The sequence below is a fragment of the Sturnus vulgaris genome, chromosome 3, assembly GCF_052056855.1.
Source record: "Sturnus vulgaris isolate bStuVul1 chromosome 3, bStuVul1.hap1, whole genome shotgun sequence".
NCBI classification, from domain to species: domain Eukaryota; kingdom Metazoa; phylum Chordata; class Aves; order Passeriformes; family Sturnidae; genus Sturnus; species Sturnus vulgaris.
The window spans coordinates 102,888,073-102,905,809 of NC_142245.1; the positions used below are offsets into that span (position 1 = coordinate 102,888,073).

Here is a 17,737-nt window from a genome sequence, read left to right on the forward strand (position 1 = left end):
GATATTTGAGCCATACATTAGAGATATATTTGTCACTTGAGAAACTTCAAGTAAATATTGCAGTGTGCTTGCCTGTACCTATTTTCCTCTCCTGAAAACTACTGTTGGCCATTTGCCTTCTGGCCAAATCTAAGATCAGTCTCATGTTTTAGCACAAGGTTGTGCAGCAGTGAAACCTACAGTGGTCCAGACACCTCAATTCTAGAAGGGCTAAAAGCATACTTCAGAAGTCTTTGATAAAAGCTTATTAACAGACCTCACTGTGAAATACTGAAGAGGAAAAGATTTTTCATTTCATACCTCTATCTTTTTTCCTCTTCTCACAGCAGAAAAAGTTAAATATTTTAATTCAGGTACATGGATAAGCCATGGAAAATACTTTTTAAAGCATTTTCTGCTCTGGCTCCATCTGCCTCTTTAAAAGTACTCAGTTTCATGACTGGAGTAAGTTGAGAAAGGAATTTTAGGTTTTTAAATTCTCACCAAGAGTCAAGCAGCATTCAGAAACCATCTTCTCTAAATGCTTAAAGAAAACACCACCAAAAAAGATGCAGCTGCAAGATTTTTCTTCCTAGTAGAAACCAGCATTTATCTAAAGTCATTCTTAACAGCTAAGTTTCTTGGTGAGCTCAGAAAATACATACAAAAAACCCCTAGCAGAACCCACAGCAGTCCTAACTGCTGACTCTTACCTCCATTCACCTTCTCAACAACACTAATAAAATATCTAACTCCCTCTTGCCCCCTACATGACTATATACAACTGTCCTTACTATCTCTCCTCATTCTGACTTAATAAAAACTCTTGAATTTGAAATTAAATACAAGGACTGGAATAAACCAGTCTTGACACAAGCAAAGGATGAGACACCCCTGTACCTAAGCCCTTTATAAAAGCAAAGATTAGAACGCTGTATTTATCTCAACATTTATCACAAGCTTTGTTCTTAACTGCTACTTATGATTTAGCACAGACTATCTTTTTTTCCTTAGATTTCTATTGTCAGTAATTTCAGTGACTCATGCAGACACAGAGCACAACAAAACTCTGGAAAAGCAGTTGTTAAAATGGAAGCAAGTCATTTGAGAAAGACTTCAGGTGTCAAAATACCACTGCAGTCTGCAAAAAAACTTGCATGCAGATGAGACAAAGAAATACAGACGTGAACACATCTGAGAAGAGGCAGAATATGCTTTTGTTTACAACACTTGTACAGCAAATCCAGCTGAATGGGGGCACATCAGAACCTCCACACATGCCCTGCACACCAGACAGAGATCTAGCAGGGCTGAAGTGGTGAATTCAGCATGCACAGGCAGCCTGCTGTACATGCAGTGTACACTGTGTTACTGCACCCACAGCTCATTCTCCCTGTGCTACACAACTCTGCAGGTTTGTTCCTGGAACTGAAATCCCACAGAGATCAGAGACACGTGCAGGTTAAGCCTGCATTCCTCTGCACTTGGAATTCCAGACACAGGTGGTGACAGATCACTGTAGTCACTAAGGCAGGTGACTTTCTTTCCCAAATAAAACTCTCAGCTGTGCCCTACTATAACTGTATGCAAATATAAGCATGGCTTTGAGGTATTTTTCATTTTTTCCGAGCCACTGTTTCTCCCTCACCCTTTACACTTCTCTCTTTTCAACAGCAGAATAAATATGATTGGAATCCAGTAAATTGCGTGATTATGGAAGTATTCAACTCTATTTCTTCAAAAATAGCTGATTTTTCCTGTATTGCTCTTTTCACTCTATTGTTTACATTGGCTTGGCAATTCTTCCTATTCTTTTCTTTGACAAAAGAAGTTCATGCTATTGTAGTTTCTGTATCGTACCAACTGCATTTATTGAAATCTGCAGATTATTTTTCTCTCCAAGGACAGGCTTTCAAAAGAGGAAGGTCTAACTCAGTTTTAAGGTCAGATTCCAATTCTCTCTATTACCAACACCAACTGTGTGGGTTTGCTTTTTTTTCCCCCTTTTAAATATTTCATAGAACAGGCCTGTCTCCAGGACTAATCAAGTTGAAAATGCGTAATATTTTTTCTTTAAATCTTTTCCCTTGTAAAAACTTTGCATCTACATTGAATGCAAGATGCAATTTGCCCCAACATATTTATGAAACATTATCATTTTGCTGAAAGACATTTATGTTTTTAGAAGTAGGTTCGGGGCATCTTGGAAGTAGATTAATCTTTGCTTTGTCTTTTTTAATGATGTCTCCCTGTGCAAAAAATATTGTTAGAAATACTCATTAACTCCTAATTTGGAAGCCTGTGTGCAACATACATAAAATAACTAAAATATTCTCTTTTAATTTAATTTAGAAACTCATTTATTCGAAGTCTTTATCTTCTCAGATAGCAACGGGGAAATCAATGCCACTTTCTGTTGCTCTGTAATTCTTATGTCTCTGAAACAGTTTTGTTATGTCACAATTACTCCATAGTTGAGGATGAAATATAAGAAATGCATCCCAGATACAGTCTCAGACAGCTGTGGTATGTATTGCATTGTTCATATTGCATGAAAACATTCTTTTCCTTCATTATAGTATCTAAACAGTAAATGCATCTACAGAACCGATTACATGTATTTTTTCCAACTGTTCAATATATTATGGGATACAGCAGTGGTGGGCAGAGAGAGAAGTGCTTTATTTTCCTGAAATTTCCACAGAACGTGACAAATTTATAATGACTGAAGCACAGCTGCCTAAAACATCATGCATTTTGGGAAAACTTATCTGCATAAACCGGTGGAAAAGGTATCCCACTGCTTCTGGCCACCACAGTTGGCCTTCAGAATCCCTGCTGTGTTTACTGCAATGACAGGTCTTTTGAAGCAGCTCTGCCACCAGAGGAGAACGTTATAACTGATTTCATATAAACAAATCAAGCTATGTTTTAATGATGCAGTTAACCTCTAATAAAATCTGGGGAGAGGGAAACTCTCTTCCCTCCTCAACAACCTAGAATGAATAATCTAAACATCAGAAAAGTCAGCTAACACTACACAAGCACAGTTCAGAAGCTCACTGTGGGTTTTTTTTCTTCGTGTATACAATTAAAATTGTGAGGCAATAGCCCATTTTGATTTTATGAAAGCTATTTTAAAGACAAAGCTGAACTCCAAATAAGATCAAAGCTGTCTGCCACCAAATTGTGAAAATACTACTTCAGTAGTGTACATTTATAAAGCATAATGAATGCTCCTAGGAGAAATTTTATTCTAAACCCTGTAAAAGGACAACAAACAGATGAGCCAACAGCAGTGGTACACTTCATTAAAAGATTGGACAAGGCAAGCTAAACTCCAGTTCAGGACTATGCAGGCCAAAGACACATATGGTGGATGAAGTCAGGACAAGTCCAGCATTAACTAGCCAGAAAGACAAAGCAAATCCTGTCAATGTTCTGTGGGTAAACAGCACAGCCAATTCGACTCACATGCTACAGGAAGTTATGTGAAGGCTGCTATGGCCTCTCTGAAACCTTCTCCACGCTGAACACACTCAGCTCTCTCAGCTGAACGACAGCTCAGCTCCAGTACAACAGGTTCTTCTGAAACTTCTCTCCTTCCTCCCTGACAGTTCATGTTCTCCACAGCTCCTTCATGGCTTCAAGTTCTCATTCTCTTCTTCAAAAACTCCTCATAACCAACTTCTATGGATGGTACTTTTGCCAGCTGTCTGCAGCAGCCTCCTGTCTGTAATGAGCTGTTCCTGTTGTTATCACAGATTTGCACACAAGCAGTTTGCAGAAGAGTCTCTCTTCCTCCAAACCACTGCTTAATTTTTTCACAGACAAGAACTTTCCCTGCTTGTACCAGAAGTCAACCCAGGCAAGAACATGAGTGTCATCATGACAAGTAATCTTTCTCTCAAAAATTATTTTTTTCTACTTCATAGTAGAAGGTAAGATCTGCTATATTTTTTCTACCAAACACATGCTTGAAATAATATTAACTACATATTTCCCCCAAACTGTTTTTTTCCTGATAGTGTAAAGAAAAAAGACATCCATATAAAACATAAGCCCTTATTATCTTCACTGTAGCACTATACAAACGAATTCAAACAAATTCAAAAAAAGAACTATGTTATTAATTATTTTACCATGAACACCTTTGAATTACACTAAAAACAAAGGCAGTTCAGCTTCACAAGAAAAAACATAGTATGAAAAAGAGGGGACTATATATTACATAGTTCTGCAGACGTTCTGCTATCAAACCTATTTACATGCACATATAAGGAAGGGAAGAGATGAAGCTTTAAGAGCTTTATTGAAAGTGCAGTGCCACAGGCTATGACTAAAAACCTAGTTCAGGAGCAGATATCATTATGGAAAGGCAAAGTTAACTGCATATGAACTCTTAGTAGTACTTACTGATTCATAGATGAAAGTCAACTACATGGAAATTTTCAGGTTTTAAAACCTTCACTAAGTTTTTAGGAGACACTTCGACATTCCCATCTCAGTTCATCAGGCAAATGGAGTTCATCCACAACTCTCCAGTAAAAAATCACTTTATGTCACAACTGAACACGAGTATTTGAGAAAGTAAAGAAGCAAAAACACAGCAACATATAAAAAGTTGCTATCTTAGGGGGAAGATTTTTACTATAGCATAATGTGCAATATAGCTGACTTATGGCTGCTGAGGGAACCACACATTTGACGTTCCAGACTTCTGTGAGTTGAAAATGTGAGCAGTAATGTTACAACACAGCAGTTAAGACTAGCACAAAGGATAAGAAAATTTAAAAACCAGAAAAATACTCTGGTTATGTATTTATAATGGTGGTAAAACACGATTTTCCTACATCACATTTAAAAACCTCAGGGCAACAATCTTAACTATAGATTAAGAACATTAGCTATAGCTATTAAAACAGAGATTAAAAAGAGCTATCATGTTCTTTGAATACCTAAACTTTTACCAACTTCATTCCAGTTGTCCTAACAGATGTAGTCTGTGCATCTGACAGATCTTTGAGAAGGAACATGAATCTCAACAAGAGACAGCAGAGACACAGGAGCCATCATTATAAAAGAAGCTGAGAAATAATATGAAAAGTAGAAAAACATTACAATCCAAATTCTGCAAAAACAAATTACTTAGTAACATCCATCTATCATAATATCAATTTGAAGCCAATACCATTTATACTCACCAATGTGTCTTAATATTTCAGATTCCTTCTCAACTAGGGAGCTGTTGACTTACTTAAATCACAGACTTTTGCAAGAGTCTCATGAATACATAAATTCCCTGCTTAGACAAAGAACTCCTGAACTGTTCTGAGGAACCCCAAAAGATGCTAAGCTATAAAATATAGGTCAAAATGAGAAAGAAATGGATATCTACCATTTGAGACTTTTTACAAGCAGATACAGGAAAAAAATGTGTTTCCTAATAACATGTCACAAAAGGGCAAAAAAAAAATCTGCTTTTTCTCTCCATTTATTATGCCAGTTCTTCCTTGACTGACAAGACCCCACATTTTTGTGACACTGCCCTTTAAATGCCATCTTAATGTAAATGACATGTCCAAGTACAAGAAAAACGAGTGCTTCATGCCTACAGAATGCACTAACCAAAGGAGCCTTTCTTTCAGTAGGTACTTAGAATTTACTATCAGCAGCTGAACTAGAGGATGCAGACAAACAGTTATAAGCCAAGATTTACAAAAACATTTCTTACAGGTTAGGAAATTCTTCATAGCACTTGTACATGCATTCATGTTGGTGGGGATGTACAGCAAGCAACTGTTTCAGTGCTCTTACTCCGGCTGTAGATGGAGGTGCCTGTTTACCCACCTCACCTGTTCCATGCCCAAACAAGGCAGCACCTGCTACACAATCTCATGTTTTGTCTCCACCTGATTCCCCTAGAGATGGAAGAGCTAAGTGAGCATAGAGCAATGTAATGAATTCTCATGGGGATGAGTGTCCCCTCACAGAGTCCAGCTGGGAATCAATCCCCTTATTGTTCAAAGTGTGCAATGTACACAGACAGACACAATATAGTAAATTCTAAACAGTACTTCATCCAATGCACACATGCAAAGAGCCATATATGAAGACGTGGAAGACACCTCCACCAAAGTTGGATCAGCAGGAGGTCTGAGCAGCAGGAAATTGAGCAACAAGGCCATCAACAAGGTATGAACAAGGTGTTCTTTAAGCAAGGCCACTGGATCAGGCTGCACTCTCAAACAGGCAATGCCATCAGCTGATCTGTGACAGTGGGCTCATCACATCCACCACGGCAGCCAAATACCCTACTGAAATCTGCTGGTACAGACATTGCAACCAAGAATTTTCAGAAAAAACAAGGATCTAAAAGAAATCACAAGACAGCAGCCTTTTTTGCAACTAAAAGGGAAAAAAACCTTTCTGAAGGATACACCCTATTTCCTAACAGCAACAGTGTGAAATTCCGAAAGCAAAACCAGACAATCCTTTTCCTGATTCAGAATCTTGTTTGCCTAAAGCTCATCACAGATTGATTCACTGCTTGTCCTGAGACCTCTGTAATTACAAGCTACATAAGCTAAAGAGACCGTGTGGTAATTCTGCAGCATTTTTTCTACCAATTAAAACATTGGGTTTATATTTTTCTAGTGTTTTTCTTTTGTTCAGAAGCATATTAATTACAGTCACTGCTTACAAATTTTTAATGTCTTGAATGAATAAATTGTATCATCATCCTGCTCAGTTAATTTACAGAAAATTATGTCCACATACTATCTTCTAATACAAAGAAAATAGATAGCACACTTATTTAAATGACTTTTCTTAACAATGACAACATATCTACAGAACGCCAGTAATTTTACCATACTAATAAACTCCTTAAAAAACGAATGCCAGAGCTAAAAGGACAATAAACTCACAAAAAATGACTAAGAACTTCAATTCTCTTTGATTCACATGAAACAAGAATTGCCAGAAGCCTTCTTAAAATAGTAAGAAAATTTTACTTTATACAACTTAAATCTATTTCATTAGTATATTATTCTCATTAACAGATATTGTGATCAGTACGTATTTAATTATATTTTAAAAAATATTGCTTTAGGGAGTATATCTAACAATATTATGTGAGCAATCAGTTCTTTAACAGAGAAACAGTTTTAGAAAAAGGTTAAATCAAATACACAGTATATTTTTGGTTTTATAAGTATACAGGATTTGTGTATACAAGGTTGAGCTCATCCTCATTTTGTAGTTGTCCGAAGACAATAACGTCAAAAGACACACAGCATTGTCTATTCTGCAATCTAGGGGACTGCAGATAGCTGATGCTAGCACTGGAAAGTTCTGTCTGCTATGAGAATAAATATTCAACATATATATTTTTATTTTTCAATAGCAGACAAAACTAAATTCTTACCTCATAACTTCACATCTTTACTATTAAATCACTAGTGAAATGTTTTATTTTAGCTGTCATCTTGCCTCTTGGCACATAAGTCAGTTTTGTAAGCAAACCAAACAACAAAATAAAATTTTAAAAAAACCCAAACAAACAAACAAAAAAACACAAAAAACCAAAACCAAGAACAAATAACCCTTCAGAAACATGGAACCCTATTTATGACCAACAATAGATCATAATCACATTTATGATGACCATTCTTCCCTGTGTCTCACATTCTAAATCTTAAAAAAAGAGAAAGATTGAAATATATTTTACCAATTTTATAAATATTGCAATTATTTCTCTTCATGGTCCTAACCTTTATCTAAAAGAAAAGGATAAAACAAGTGTTTTGACACCTTAACTAAATCACTAAATGTGTTCCTAACACTACCAACAAATAAAAAGGGAAGCATTAGCTATCATGAAATAAAGACTGTTCTTTCTCTTCAGGGACAACAAAATTGTAAGTATTTTAAGTTAGGAAAAGTTTCAGGGGAATAACTTGATGAATTGAAAAACACTATTCCAAAAGGAGAATTGCTCAAATGTGACTTGAAGTGAAAATCTTGAAGCAAAAAGCTTAACTATAATAACGGAAGACGACAAAAAAAATTATATTAGCTCCTGCAAAAACTTTCCCTCTGAAGTAAGGCTTCAAAGTCTTATTGTAAACTAACGAATAACGAAATCTGTCCATCTCTTTATGAGCACTTAACAGTATGCTTCAAAACGAATTTCATAATTGAAGCGTCTAAAAGAAACACTCTAAAAGCCAAAAATTCTTCTAATTAGTATACAGAACATAATTATGATGTTCAAGGATGACTCTCTTAAAAAAATTTGATGAAATTCACAGTAAAATAACATTTTATGCTGAAATGAAACAGAAGGCAAGTCTGTATTTAAAGCTTTTCGTAATTCTACCTTACCAAGTTGAGCAAGAACTGGTATCAAGAAGATTAATGATTCTGAAGTTAATGACTGCTTAAGTGTTCAATTACTTCACAAAACAAATACAGAAAAATGTATTTGCTTCCAGGGACCTAAACACTTGTATTATTAATTTCCTAACACTGGCTGTTGTCACAAACCAATTAAAGACCTGTACTACACGTGAAAATCTGGGCAGCTTCAGGTCAGAAAAATCCATGTTCCCTCTTAGATATGCAACAGAAAAAAGAATCTCTAAAATCCCTACTTTCCTGCTAATGACCAAAAAGATCCCACTAATGGCACAAAGTAAAGCAGAAAATGATGACTGGTCAAATCAAGACCCACACAGACAAAGCTGCTCTCTTGATTCCAGATAATAACCAATACCAGACTGCCATATATGGAAACTAATTTATGTATTAATCTAAAAATCATCTCTTTAAATCAGTATCTATTGGTGCACCCTTACCAAGCTTCAGGTAACAGCAAAGCATACTCGTGTGGTGAAGTAGTCTCTGGAAAATTGGACAGAATCGCCTGTCTGTGTGGAAGTAAAGCTGATCCATGGAAAGTGAACAAAATTTCCAGGGCTCTGACGTTGCTTTCCTGAAGAACAGAACAGTAAGTTGCAGACCTTAAGACTGATTTAGACTGAAAATGAGCAAGAAAGTTTAAGTCATACAATAAACAGTTCATTTTTAGATTTTCTTTAGCAACGAAGAAAACAAGGTCAGGGTCACAGCATTTATTTATTTAAAATCAAACAAAGACACCACCTCCCAAATTTCCACTGAGATTCAACCAAGTTCAAAGGGAGGAGGAAAAAGTACTTTAGTGCAAAGAGCAATATCAAAACAACACTGGATTCTAGCAACATAAATATTAATACCCGAGCATAAGTTCTTGCTGAAAGTACAATATTCTGATTTCTGAACTTCTTAAAGAATTCTCCATCATAATGCTGCTCAGCTGCATGAGGCCCTCCAAGGATTTCCTTAAAAAAAAAAAAAAAAAAAAAAAAGACTGCTTTTTATACAGCATTTACAAAAGTGGCAAAAAGTCTACACATCTTTTTATCCTAGGATGAGTAGGTATGAGATATATGCTGAAAAGTATGCAGGGTTTTGTGTTTCAGTATGAAAAAAGACAGATGAGTTTTTGGTTGATAAGGCCTTTCTGCCTTATTTTAAGGTTTAGACATCATTAGTTACAGAGATGCTGTAAAAGTCATAATGGAAGCATGTGTATTGCCAACTGCAAATTTAAAATTTAAAAACTTGGTAAAACACAGTTTGACATTCCAAAATCTTTCACTTTTGTAAGCTCATGGAAGACTGAGATTTGTTAGAGGACCTGCATAGACCTTGCCAATTTGACTGACAGGGTAATCACAGTAACCCTGCCTGAACTCTACATCCCATAATTGAATTCCCTACAGACACAGGATGCTCAAAGCAGGCTTTTGCCCAACTGCACCTCTCAAGACTAGAAGCTATCCTTTCGGAACAGTGAAGCAGGAGAAACACAGTCACTTGAAAAGAAAATATCTGACGTTTCTCCAGTGACAGACTAGCCTTTCAATAAGCTAAAAACATTAATACCACAATAAATAACAAAAAAGGGTAAGATGATGTGATGCAAAAGCTGCAGGAATGCCAATGGCATGAGAACTCAGAACTCACCTCATAGGTCTCAAGGCGATCAAGGTAAGTTAACAGCTTCAGCCTGCTACGGCAGAGCTCCTTCTGTTCCAGTGTCAGCCTGTGTTCAAAACAGGAATTTTCATGTTTGCCATTAATATTTTATACCATGTGCATATGAAGACAAAGGTTACACATTTTAATGACTGTGCACTGGGATATATCAAAAAATTAAGTAAACCAAGAAGAAATATACTATTGTGTATAATAATTGGCATTATTATACACAATATAATGCCAACAAAAATTTAAACCACTTTTCTGGTAGGAATAATACATACAGGAGTAATTATGTTCTTGCAACTGTGTAGTCTGGAGACCTTGAAAGGCACTCCCAGTTAGAAAGATAGGAGAAGCCTCTCAGTTATCTCCTTTCAATAACAAATCCTATCAGGTCAAGGTCCTATCAGGTCAAGACAAGCCTTGTTCTGTTCCTTAGGACAGCCCCCTGCCCTCTCTCTGTCTGTCAGCCTTTTGGTCACTCCCACCCTGGCTCGCTGTTGGCCCCTACGCCCTAACCACACCCTTGAAAAACCCCCATGTACCTAACGCAAAGCCCCAGACCAACGCCTTTGCCTCTGAACTCCGGGACTGTGCTCACACGTGGCTGAAATAAACATCTCTGTGAAACCCTTGCAAAGGCCCTTCCTGCTTCTTCACCTGCTTCACCTCAACAAGAACCCCAACCCACAACAGTGTAGTTATTATCAGCCTGTAATTCTGAATAAAACATGGCCTAACATTTCATTTACTTTGAGAAGTTTACTGATAATAGCAGTTCTTGACGCTTCTTGGCTTCTTTCTCCTTTCTAGTATCCATTTCTTCATCTGGTGACAAAAGGTCTTCATAGGGAATTTCAATGTCCACTTCCCCTGGTAAGATAAATCTGAAAGACAAAATCAACAATCTAAGCAATGAAGGGGGAACTCATTTTTGAAGAGACATAATAAAACAGCTTTTTGTTTGTTTTGACTTAAAATCTGCACATTTATAGAAAAATACTGAATTACTGTGCTGTAAACAAGCAGGGATTCTTCCCAACCCAACAAGAGACATCAATTATTGTTTCCACTCCCTCCCTAAAACAAACCAAAACCAAACTTGATAAAAGTTTCTGAATTCCATAGCCAGCGGTGAGAATGGCAGCAGCTCTACAGCACACAATGGTAACAGAAGACTGCACAAAGAAAGAACAGCCTCTTTCTATTTCTACCACTAGAAACTGAAGACTGAGAAGAATTGTCTCTACTGTGTCTTGCTTCTGCTCGATCAATACAATTAAGACAAATAACAAAACACATTTGTAGGGTTAGTTGCAGCTTTCAGAAGAAGCAAGAGAAAAACAAATTCTCATAGTAAATTACAGACATCATAAATTCCCTCTGCTGAAGAAATTACAGGGCATACATTTACAATGAACACTGTATTTTATACACATACAGAGGTAAAACATACAGGTACTTTGTGGACATCTATAGAATACTCTGAGTTAAAGCATGCCTTTTCTTTATGTCCTGTAAAAGCTTCTCAATATTTTCACTAGTGATCGATAAGAAAAAAATTTCACCAAGTTACTATAAAATGCTTTATACACCATTCTTTAAAAAGAAAACAAACAAAAAAATACTCTTCCCAAACCTGCCACCATCTTCTCCTTTTCCTATGGCCACAAGAGCCTCCAAGTCTGTGCCTTTTAAGCCATACTGAAGCAGCTTCTTAGCAGCATCTGCATTTTCTGGAACTCTTTCCAAGCACTCATGAAGAACCCATGCACGCTTCTTGATTTTGCTCTGTCCAAGAACAAGAACACAGACATAATGTTACATGGTCCAATCCAAAGCAACGGAACCAGAGATTAGGTTAAAGTTTCCTCATGTATTTCTTCCACCTAAGAAAATGTCAAGCTCCTATGGTGACTGACAACACAAACCAACAAAAGAGATGAGAACACAATAAACAGAATTCCCTCAGAGTATATGTGGCAGAAAAGAGCACAGAAATACCAAATCATTCAGCAGAACTTCGACAACTGGAACAGAAGTTATTATTTGTACTTTCTAATTAATGTCACTTCTTTTTACATTAAATAAAGTGTGATCGTTTGGAGGTAAAATACATGTTTTATAAACCAAGTGTATATATTGCACAATAGCATGAGTCATTTTCAATACCGTGCTCTTCACATGCCAGCAAGATTCTTTGACATAAAAGGCACCAGAATTACAAAATATATTTGCCTTATCTGCTGATCTTTTGTTGACACTACAGATCACATACAGAATGGCTAAATTTTGACATTGTCAATATCTGACTTGGAAAAAAAAAATAGATTACATTTATCTTGATCTCTTGTTTAGCCTAGAGTAACATACCTATCTATACCATTATAAATACACCAATATACCTATATTACTAATTCTGTATCTCCTGTACTAATACTAAACTATATATTACTATTCTATACTAATAGTATATTTCTATTACTAATACTTTACCACAACCATGAGGTTGTACAACTTCGACACCATTTTTCTGCTGAGTTAGAAGTCTTTCTTACAAGCCAAAAAACTCCCATGTTGAATTCTACTGAAAAGCTCAGTTACAGTTCACAGAATTCACTGTAAATTTTGTTATCCAAACTTTGTGATATAGCTACTGATACCAACTTAATCTTACAAATTTATTTTCTATAATAATTGGAAGCTTAAACAGTTGTTATTTCCAATTATTATTCTTCATTTGCCAGGCAATAATCTACTGCTGCATAGAGGGGAGAGATGACACAACAGAAAGAGTGTTGCTATTAACAGAAGTTAAAAGATATTCCAAAAGAAAGACTTTCATTAACTGCCAAGGTTTCTAGACCAGGCCTTCAGTAGAATTGCTCTCTTACACATGACATGAAATGGAATTTGCAGGACAATTCTTCAAACTGCCACCAATTTATGTTGCATAAATTAGAATACAATTGCGAATTCCATTTCTGTAAAGATAACACAGTCAGTCTGATAAGCAAGCCTAAAAAAAAAAAGTCACAAAACACAAACACACCAAGTAGTCTTGAATTGAAGCGACATTAACAGCCGACTTCCTCCACTGTCTTTGGTACACAAGATCGGAATCAAGGCCGTACGTTTGAGCTAAAGATAAAGCCTCCTCGTATTCTTCATTATCAATCTAAAAAGTAAACACATGAAAATGAAAGTCATCTGATTTCCATATTGAACAATGAATTGTTAATTCTGTGTGTTGACAGAGGTAGAGGGATAATTACTCTGCGTATGCATAAGCAGCTAGGAGAGAGACTGGCTCAAGATACAGATAAGTAAGACTCAGGTCTGATGGACACTTCTGGAAAATCAGAGATTTTCCCCTCAAATAAAAGGAAGGTGTTATTTAGGTAACATCATGTTAGTTACACATCTCGTATTTAGTCTGACATCAGCATTCCCTGCGAACTGGAACAGTTACAGAGTGGGCTGGTTTACCATCACAACAAGTGGAATGGCCTGGACAAAGCAGTCTGTCCATGAGCCCTAAAAACAAAGCAGCATCTATTTGGTAAGAATGAGTCAGAGGCCTAATCTGTACATATATCTGAAAAAACATGCAAAACATTCACAGAAAACTGTAACTTAACCCACTCCTGGACCAACAGCAAGTTAAACTGATTTCATTCCATATATTTTCCAAGTCTTTCACTACAAGCAAACACATGAATATGTGTCCAAGTCTAGCCAAACCAATGATGCACAGTGTCTCCCAGTGGAAACATCACCTCATTTCAGATATTATAATGCTAGTTTTAAAAAAGGATCGCTTTGATCATGTGACACAGCACACTGTCGGTTAAGAGACTCTAAGAAATATCTGCCTAAATCATAAATCCTGCTGTCAACATAGCAGGAATTAAAAGAAAAATAAAAAGCTCTGTCTAAATAAAGCTAATTAAGAGAGATGTGACTTTTCCTTCTAGACTTACTTTTCTCTGGTACAGTTCCTCTGGAGTTGTGGATCTTAAGCTGACAAGGCGGAAATTCTTTGTAATAGTACGTGGTCGTTTCCGTGGAGGAGCAAATCGTTCCATTTCTGTCACAAAGTACAGGCCTTGCTTTAGGTAGCTGAAGTATCTGTCCTTGGCAGAAGTTTCATCATCAGAGTCTGAGTCATCTTCTCCCTCATCTTCATCACCAGGTCTGCTCTCCAAGCGCAGTCTTTTTGGAACAAGTTTCATCTCACACTGCACAGAAAACACCATCAAGAAGCATCCACCTAGTACACCTAAACTAGTTTAGTAAGAACTGAGTACATCTCCACTTCAAGAACTTCCAATTTCAGAATCAACATCCTTCCTCCCTCTCTCCTTCAAACCCTTCGTTTGCTTAACCTGCTCCACAAACCCTGACTGCATCTGTCTCCTGGATCTGAGACTTCATCTCTGACCTACTGAAGTGAAGTCTTCTTAGTAACCTGCCTTTACACTACACCTCCTGCACCAGCCAAGACAGGGCAGACAGTGGAGACATCTTTCCATGCTTTTCTATAGCTTCCTGCAGCATATAGGAGTGTTTTCAACTCTCAGCTATTCAAAACAAGGTTTTCTATTCAACACAATCTCAGACTACCTTAGGCTGTACTATGCCAGTCACTGGCTGTATATATTATTTTTCCAGCTTTCAAAAAACACACACAAGCTTTGGTGGGTATCGAAATTCTGATTCTAATATTAAACTTTTGATTAAGATGTTTAAGACCTATTTCAATACAAGCTTTAGAAAAGAGTAATTTTCTCCGTTTTAAAGAAAATTACTGATTAGCTTTATTATATTCTACTCCCTTCTGGAATCCTACTAAAAATAAACAAAAAATGTATCTCTTACATGGCTCTGCCTTCATTGTGTTCCTCATGTCTAACTGAAATGTATTCACTCTTCCTTTATGAGCCATGTATTTTAAAGTGGAAGAGGGATGGTTGCAGTGTTCCTCAGATGCACTAACATACAAGGCAAGGTTACTGTCAACACAAATTCTTTTCTGTTGCAAGTTTCCTCTCATTGAGATTCAACCTTTCATGAGTTTTGCCTCTCCTCTCCACAAGTTATTTATTGTTTTATCAGGCTTTTCTTAGAACAGTTAAGCTGCAGCAAGTTCAGAATCTCCCTGCAATGCTATCTACAAATAAGGAAGCAGAATCACTTCTTGTATTAGTAGTAATATCTTCTATTTTAACCTCCCTACCTTAGGATCACATATAAAAAAGCAAATTGTTATACTGCATTCCAAAAGGACACCTGCTTGTGCACATTCCTCACCTCCAGACTCAGAAATCCTCCATCGTGAGCCGAAGTGACCTGAGGAGAACTCTCAAACCATTCACACGTCTTTCCCAGCAGGTTTCTTAATGTCTTCACTGATGACACAGTCAATGCACCAGAGCAGCGAGCAAGGATGACAGAATTATCTGCCCACCAATTTACATCTATCAATGGGTAATAGGATTCTTTATCTAAAATAAGAATGCACCATATAAAGAAAGATAATGTTAAACCACAGGCAAGAACAGAAGAGACTTTCATTATGAAGAAATATGGTCTAATCTAAGAGATATTTATTGTTTTATTTGCAACCTTGGTTCACTAAGTTCGTATTTTATATCAATTATCTTTTACTAAACCATTTTTATACTAAATAAAGCTGTTGAGAAGAAAAAAAAAATTACTTAATTACAAATATAAATTATTTGGAAAAAGCTTAAAATAAACTGATTTACTTGCATGAAAAGCGACAGATTTTTGATCTTTGATAAAGGTCTACTTTATTACCTATCAGGCCATCCTCAACATGACAACAAACCTAATACTAATGAAAATCACAAAAGGCTACACTGCTTTTGAAGACACATAAACATATCAACATATCTCAAGAGGAGGTTGTTAGGAATGTTAAACTAAAAAAACAAATAAACAAAAAAGTCTCTAGGAGTGAGGATGGAAGCTGTGGCATTTCCAGTCACTGTCTTGATTATGGTAACTGTGTGCTGGGATAAAATGTTCATCACAGAGTGGGCTCATTTTCCCCAGACAGCACGAAGAAATAGATCAGATTATTCCTTTTTTAATAGGAATAATCAGCAGCCTACCTATGAAGGTCAGCTGAATTAACCCAAAGATAGAATCCCCAAGTAAAATACTACAAAGAAACAGGAATCTTTTAATAATATAGATGCGTACAAGCAGCAGCAAATGGATCATGGAATAGCTATTGATCTCTGCACTCTTGGAGCAGTCATGCAATAACCAGGTGCTAAATGACTGCACAGATTGGCCTGAACTTTTGGAAAACAATACAGAGTAATGAGGTAAATCCAGTCAGAGGAAGTTGTTTTAGAACTGTTTTTAGAATTTTAAACCGGTATCTTTAAGTTACAGTATCTTTCAAGATTTATTAGACATTCCAAGGAAGAAAAAAATTAAATCCTGTGCTAACTGAAATATCAACTTCTTTATGGCTATAAAAGCATTCCTAAGAGAGAATCCGAAAAAACACTATTGTGACACCCATTTAGCCCTGCCACATTACAAAATCAAATCATGCAATTTTGGCAACCTGATGGATTTAATTAAGTCATTTCAGTCTTCAGATATTTGCATTACTATTTTTAATTACACAGTGATATAAAATAATAATCTAACTATACTGCATACCTTTTATTTTCTTTCTTTTTTCACTAGAGAGTCTCCAGTCTGGGTTAAGCTCATCATAGCCTGGCTGGAAAAAAATTATATGCAAATAAATCTTTGTAACACAGAATCTGTTTATTTACTCTGTTGCTGACCCACTCATTTTTCAATTAAAATGCTCCGTATAAATTCAAACTCTTCTCAAGCATAGATATACAACTGCTGCAGTACTACAGTACTTTTCTACAGACAATTAAAAATAAAAACAAAACAAAGCCACAAGTTATGGCCTGACCAGCTTTAAACAGTAATCATACCCCAAAGATTTCTGAAATAAAGGTTCCCAAGCAATCAAAAGCCAAGTGTTTGCATCTCATGTCTATACATAGGACTGCAGGCACACAAAATAATCTCCAAAAGAGTCTTGTAGTGGCCCTTTGTGACAGTCTAGCACAGTTCTGTAAGTATTTTGCCCAGCTATTTTCAGAATTATAAAGCCCCTTTCAAGATCGGTGCAAGAAAAGGAGCAGCACTATTAACTGATGCACTGCAAGGTTTAGAATTATGTTGCAGTGTTGTTACTTTAAACGTGATTTAGCAGTGACAGAAATCCTGCCCCTAAGTGCAACGCATGGAAGTACAGGAAGCTGAAATAACTAGAGCACATTTGGGGCAAGCAGAAGGTGTTTTTCAGACTTGATTTTTCAGTAGAAACAGGAGAGTTTACTAATTAAAAGTAAACATGAGGCCACTCTAAGTTAATTTCACACATATTATGAAAATACATGTTATACTTGGACACCAGTTTCACCTATAAAAAAATTTTGAGAGCAGTCAAGCACTTAATATTCCTTTCTATCACCGTCACTGAATTACAAAGTCCTGAATGCTCCTTCAGAATACATATTCATTATTGCTAAAAAGAAAGAAAAAATACAACTCACTGTAAGCATCTTTAAGCAAAATTTGTTTGAAGTGTATATTA

General features: G+C 36.4%; 1 protein-coding gene across 2 annotated transcripts in view; it reads right to left on the reverse strand.

The window, feature by feature from the left end:
• Positions 1-17,737, reverse strand: part of NBAS (NBAS subunit of NRZ tethering complex) — a 160,666-nt gene that overhangs the window by 121,903 nt on the left and 21,026 nt on the right. For both annotated transcript variants that reach the window (XM_014894964.2, XM_088162424.1), the window contains exons 13-21: positions 16,777-16,840; positions 15,385-15,578; positions 14,055-14,312; positions 13,124-13,249; positions 11,711-11,862; positions 10,824-10,958; positions 10,054-10,132; positions 9,261-9,365; positions 8,841-8,977 (exon numbers count right to left, since the gene is read on the reverse strand). In XM_014894964.2, coding sequence (XP_014750450.2) covers positions 8,841-8,977; positions 9,261-9,365; positions 10,054-10,132; positions 10,824-10,958; positions 11,711-11,862; positions 13,124-13,249; positions 14,055-14,312; positions 15,385-15,578; positions 16,777-16,840 — 1,250 coding nt within the window. The remainder of the gene's footprint in view (positions 1-8,840; positions 8,978-9,260; positions 9,366-10,053; positions 10,133-10,823; positions 10,959-11,710; positions 11,863-13,123; positions 13,250-14,054; positions 14,313-15,384; positions 15,579-16,776; positions 16,841-17,737) is intronic.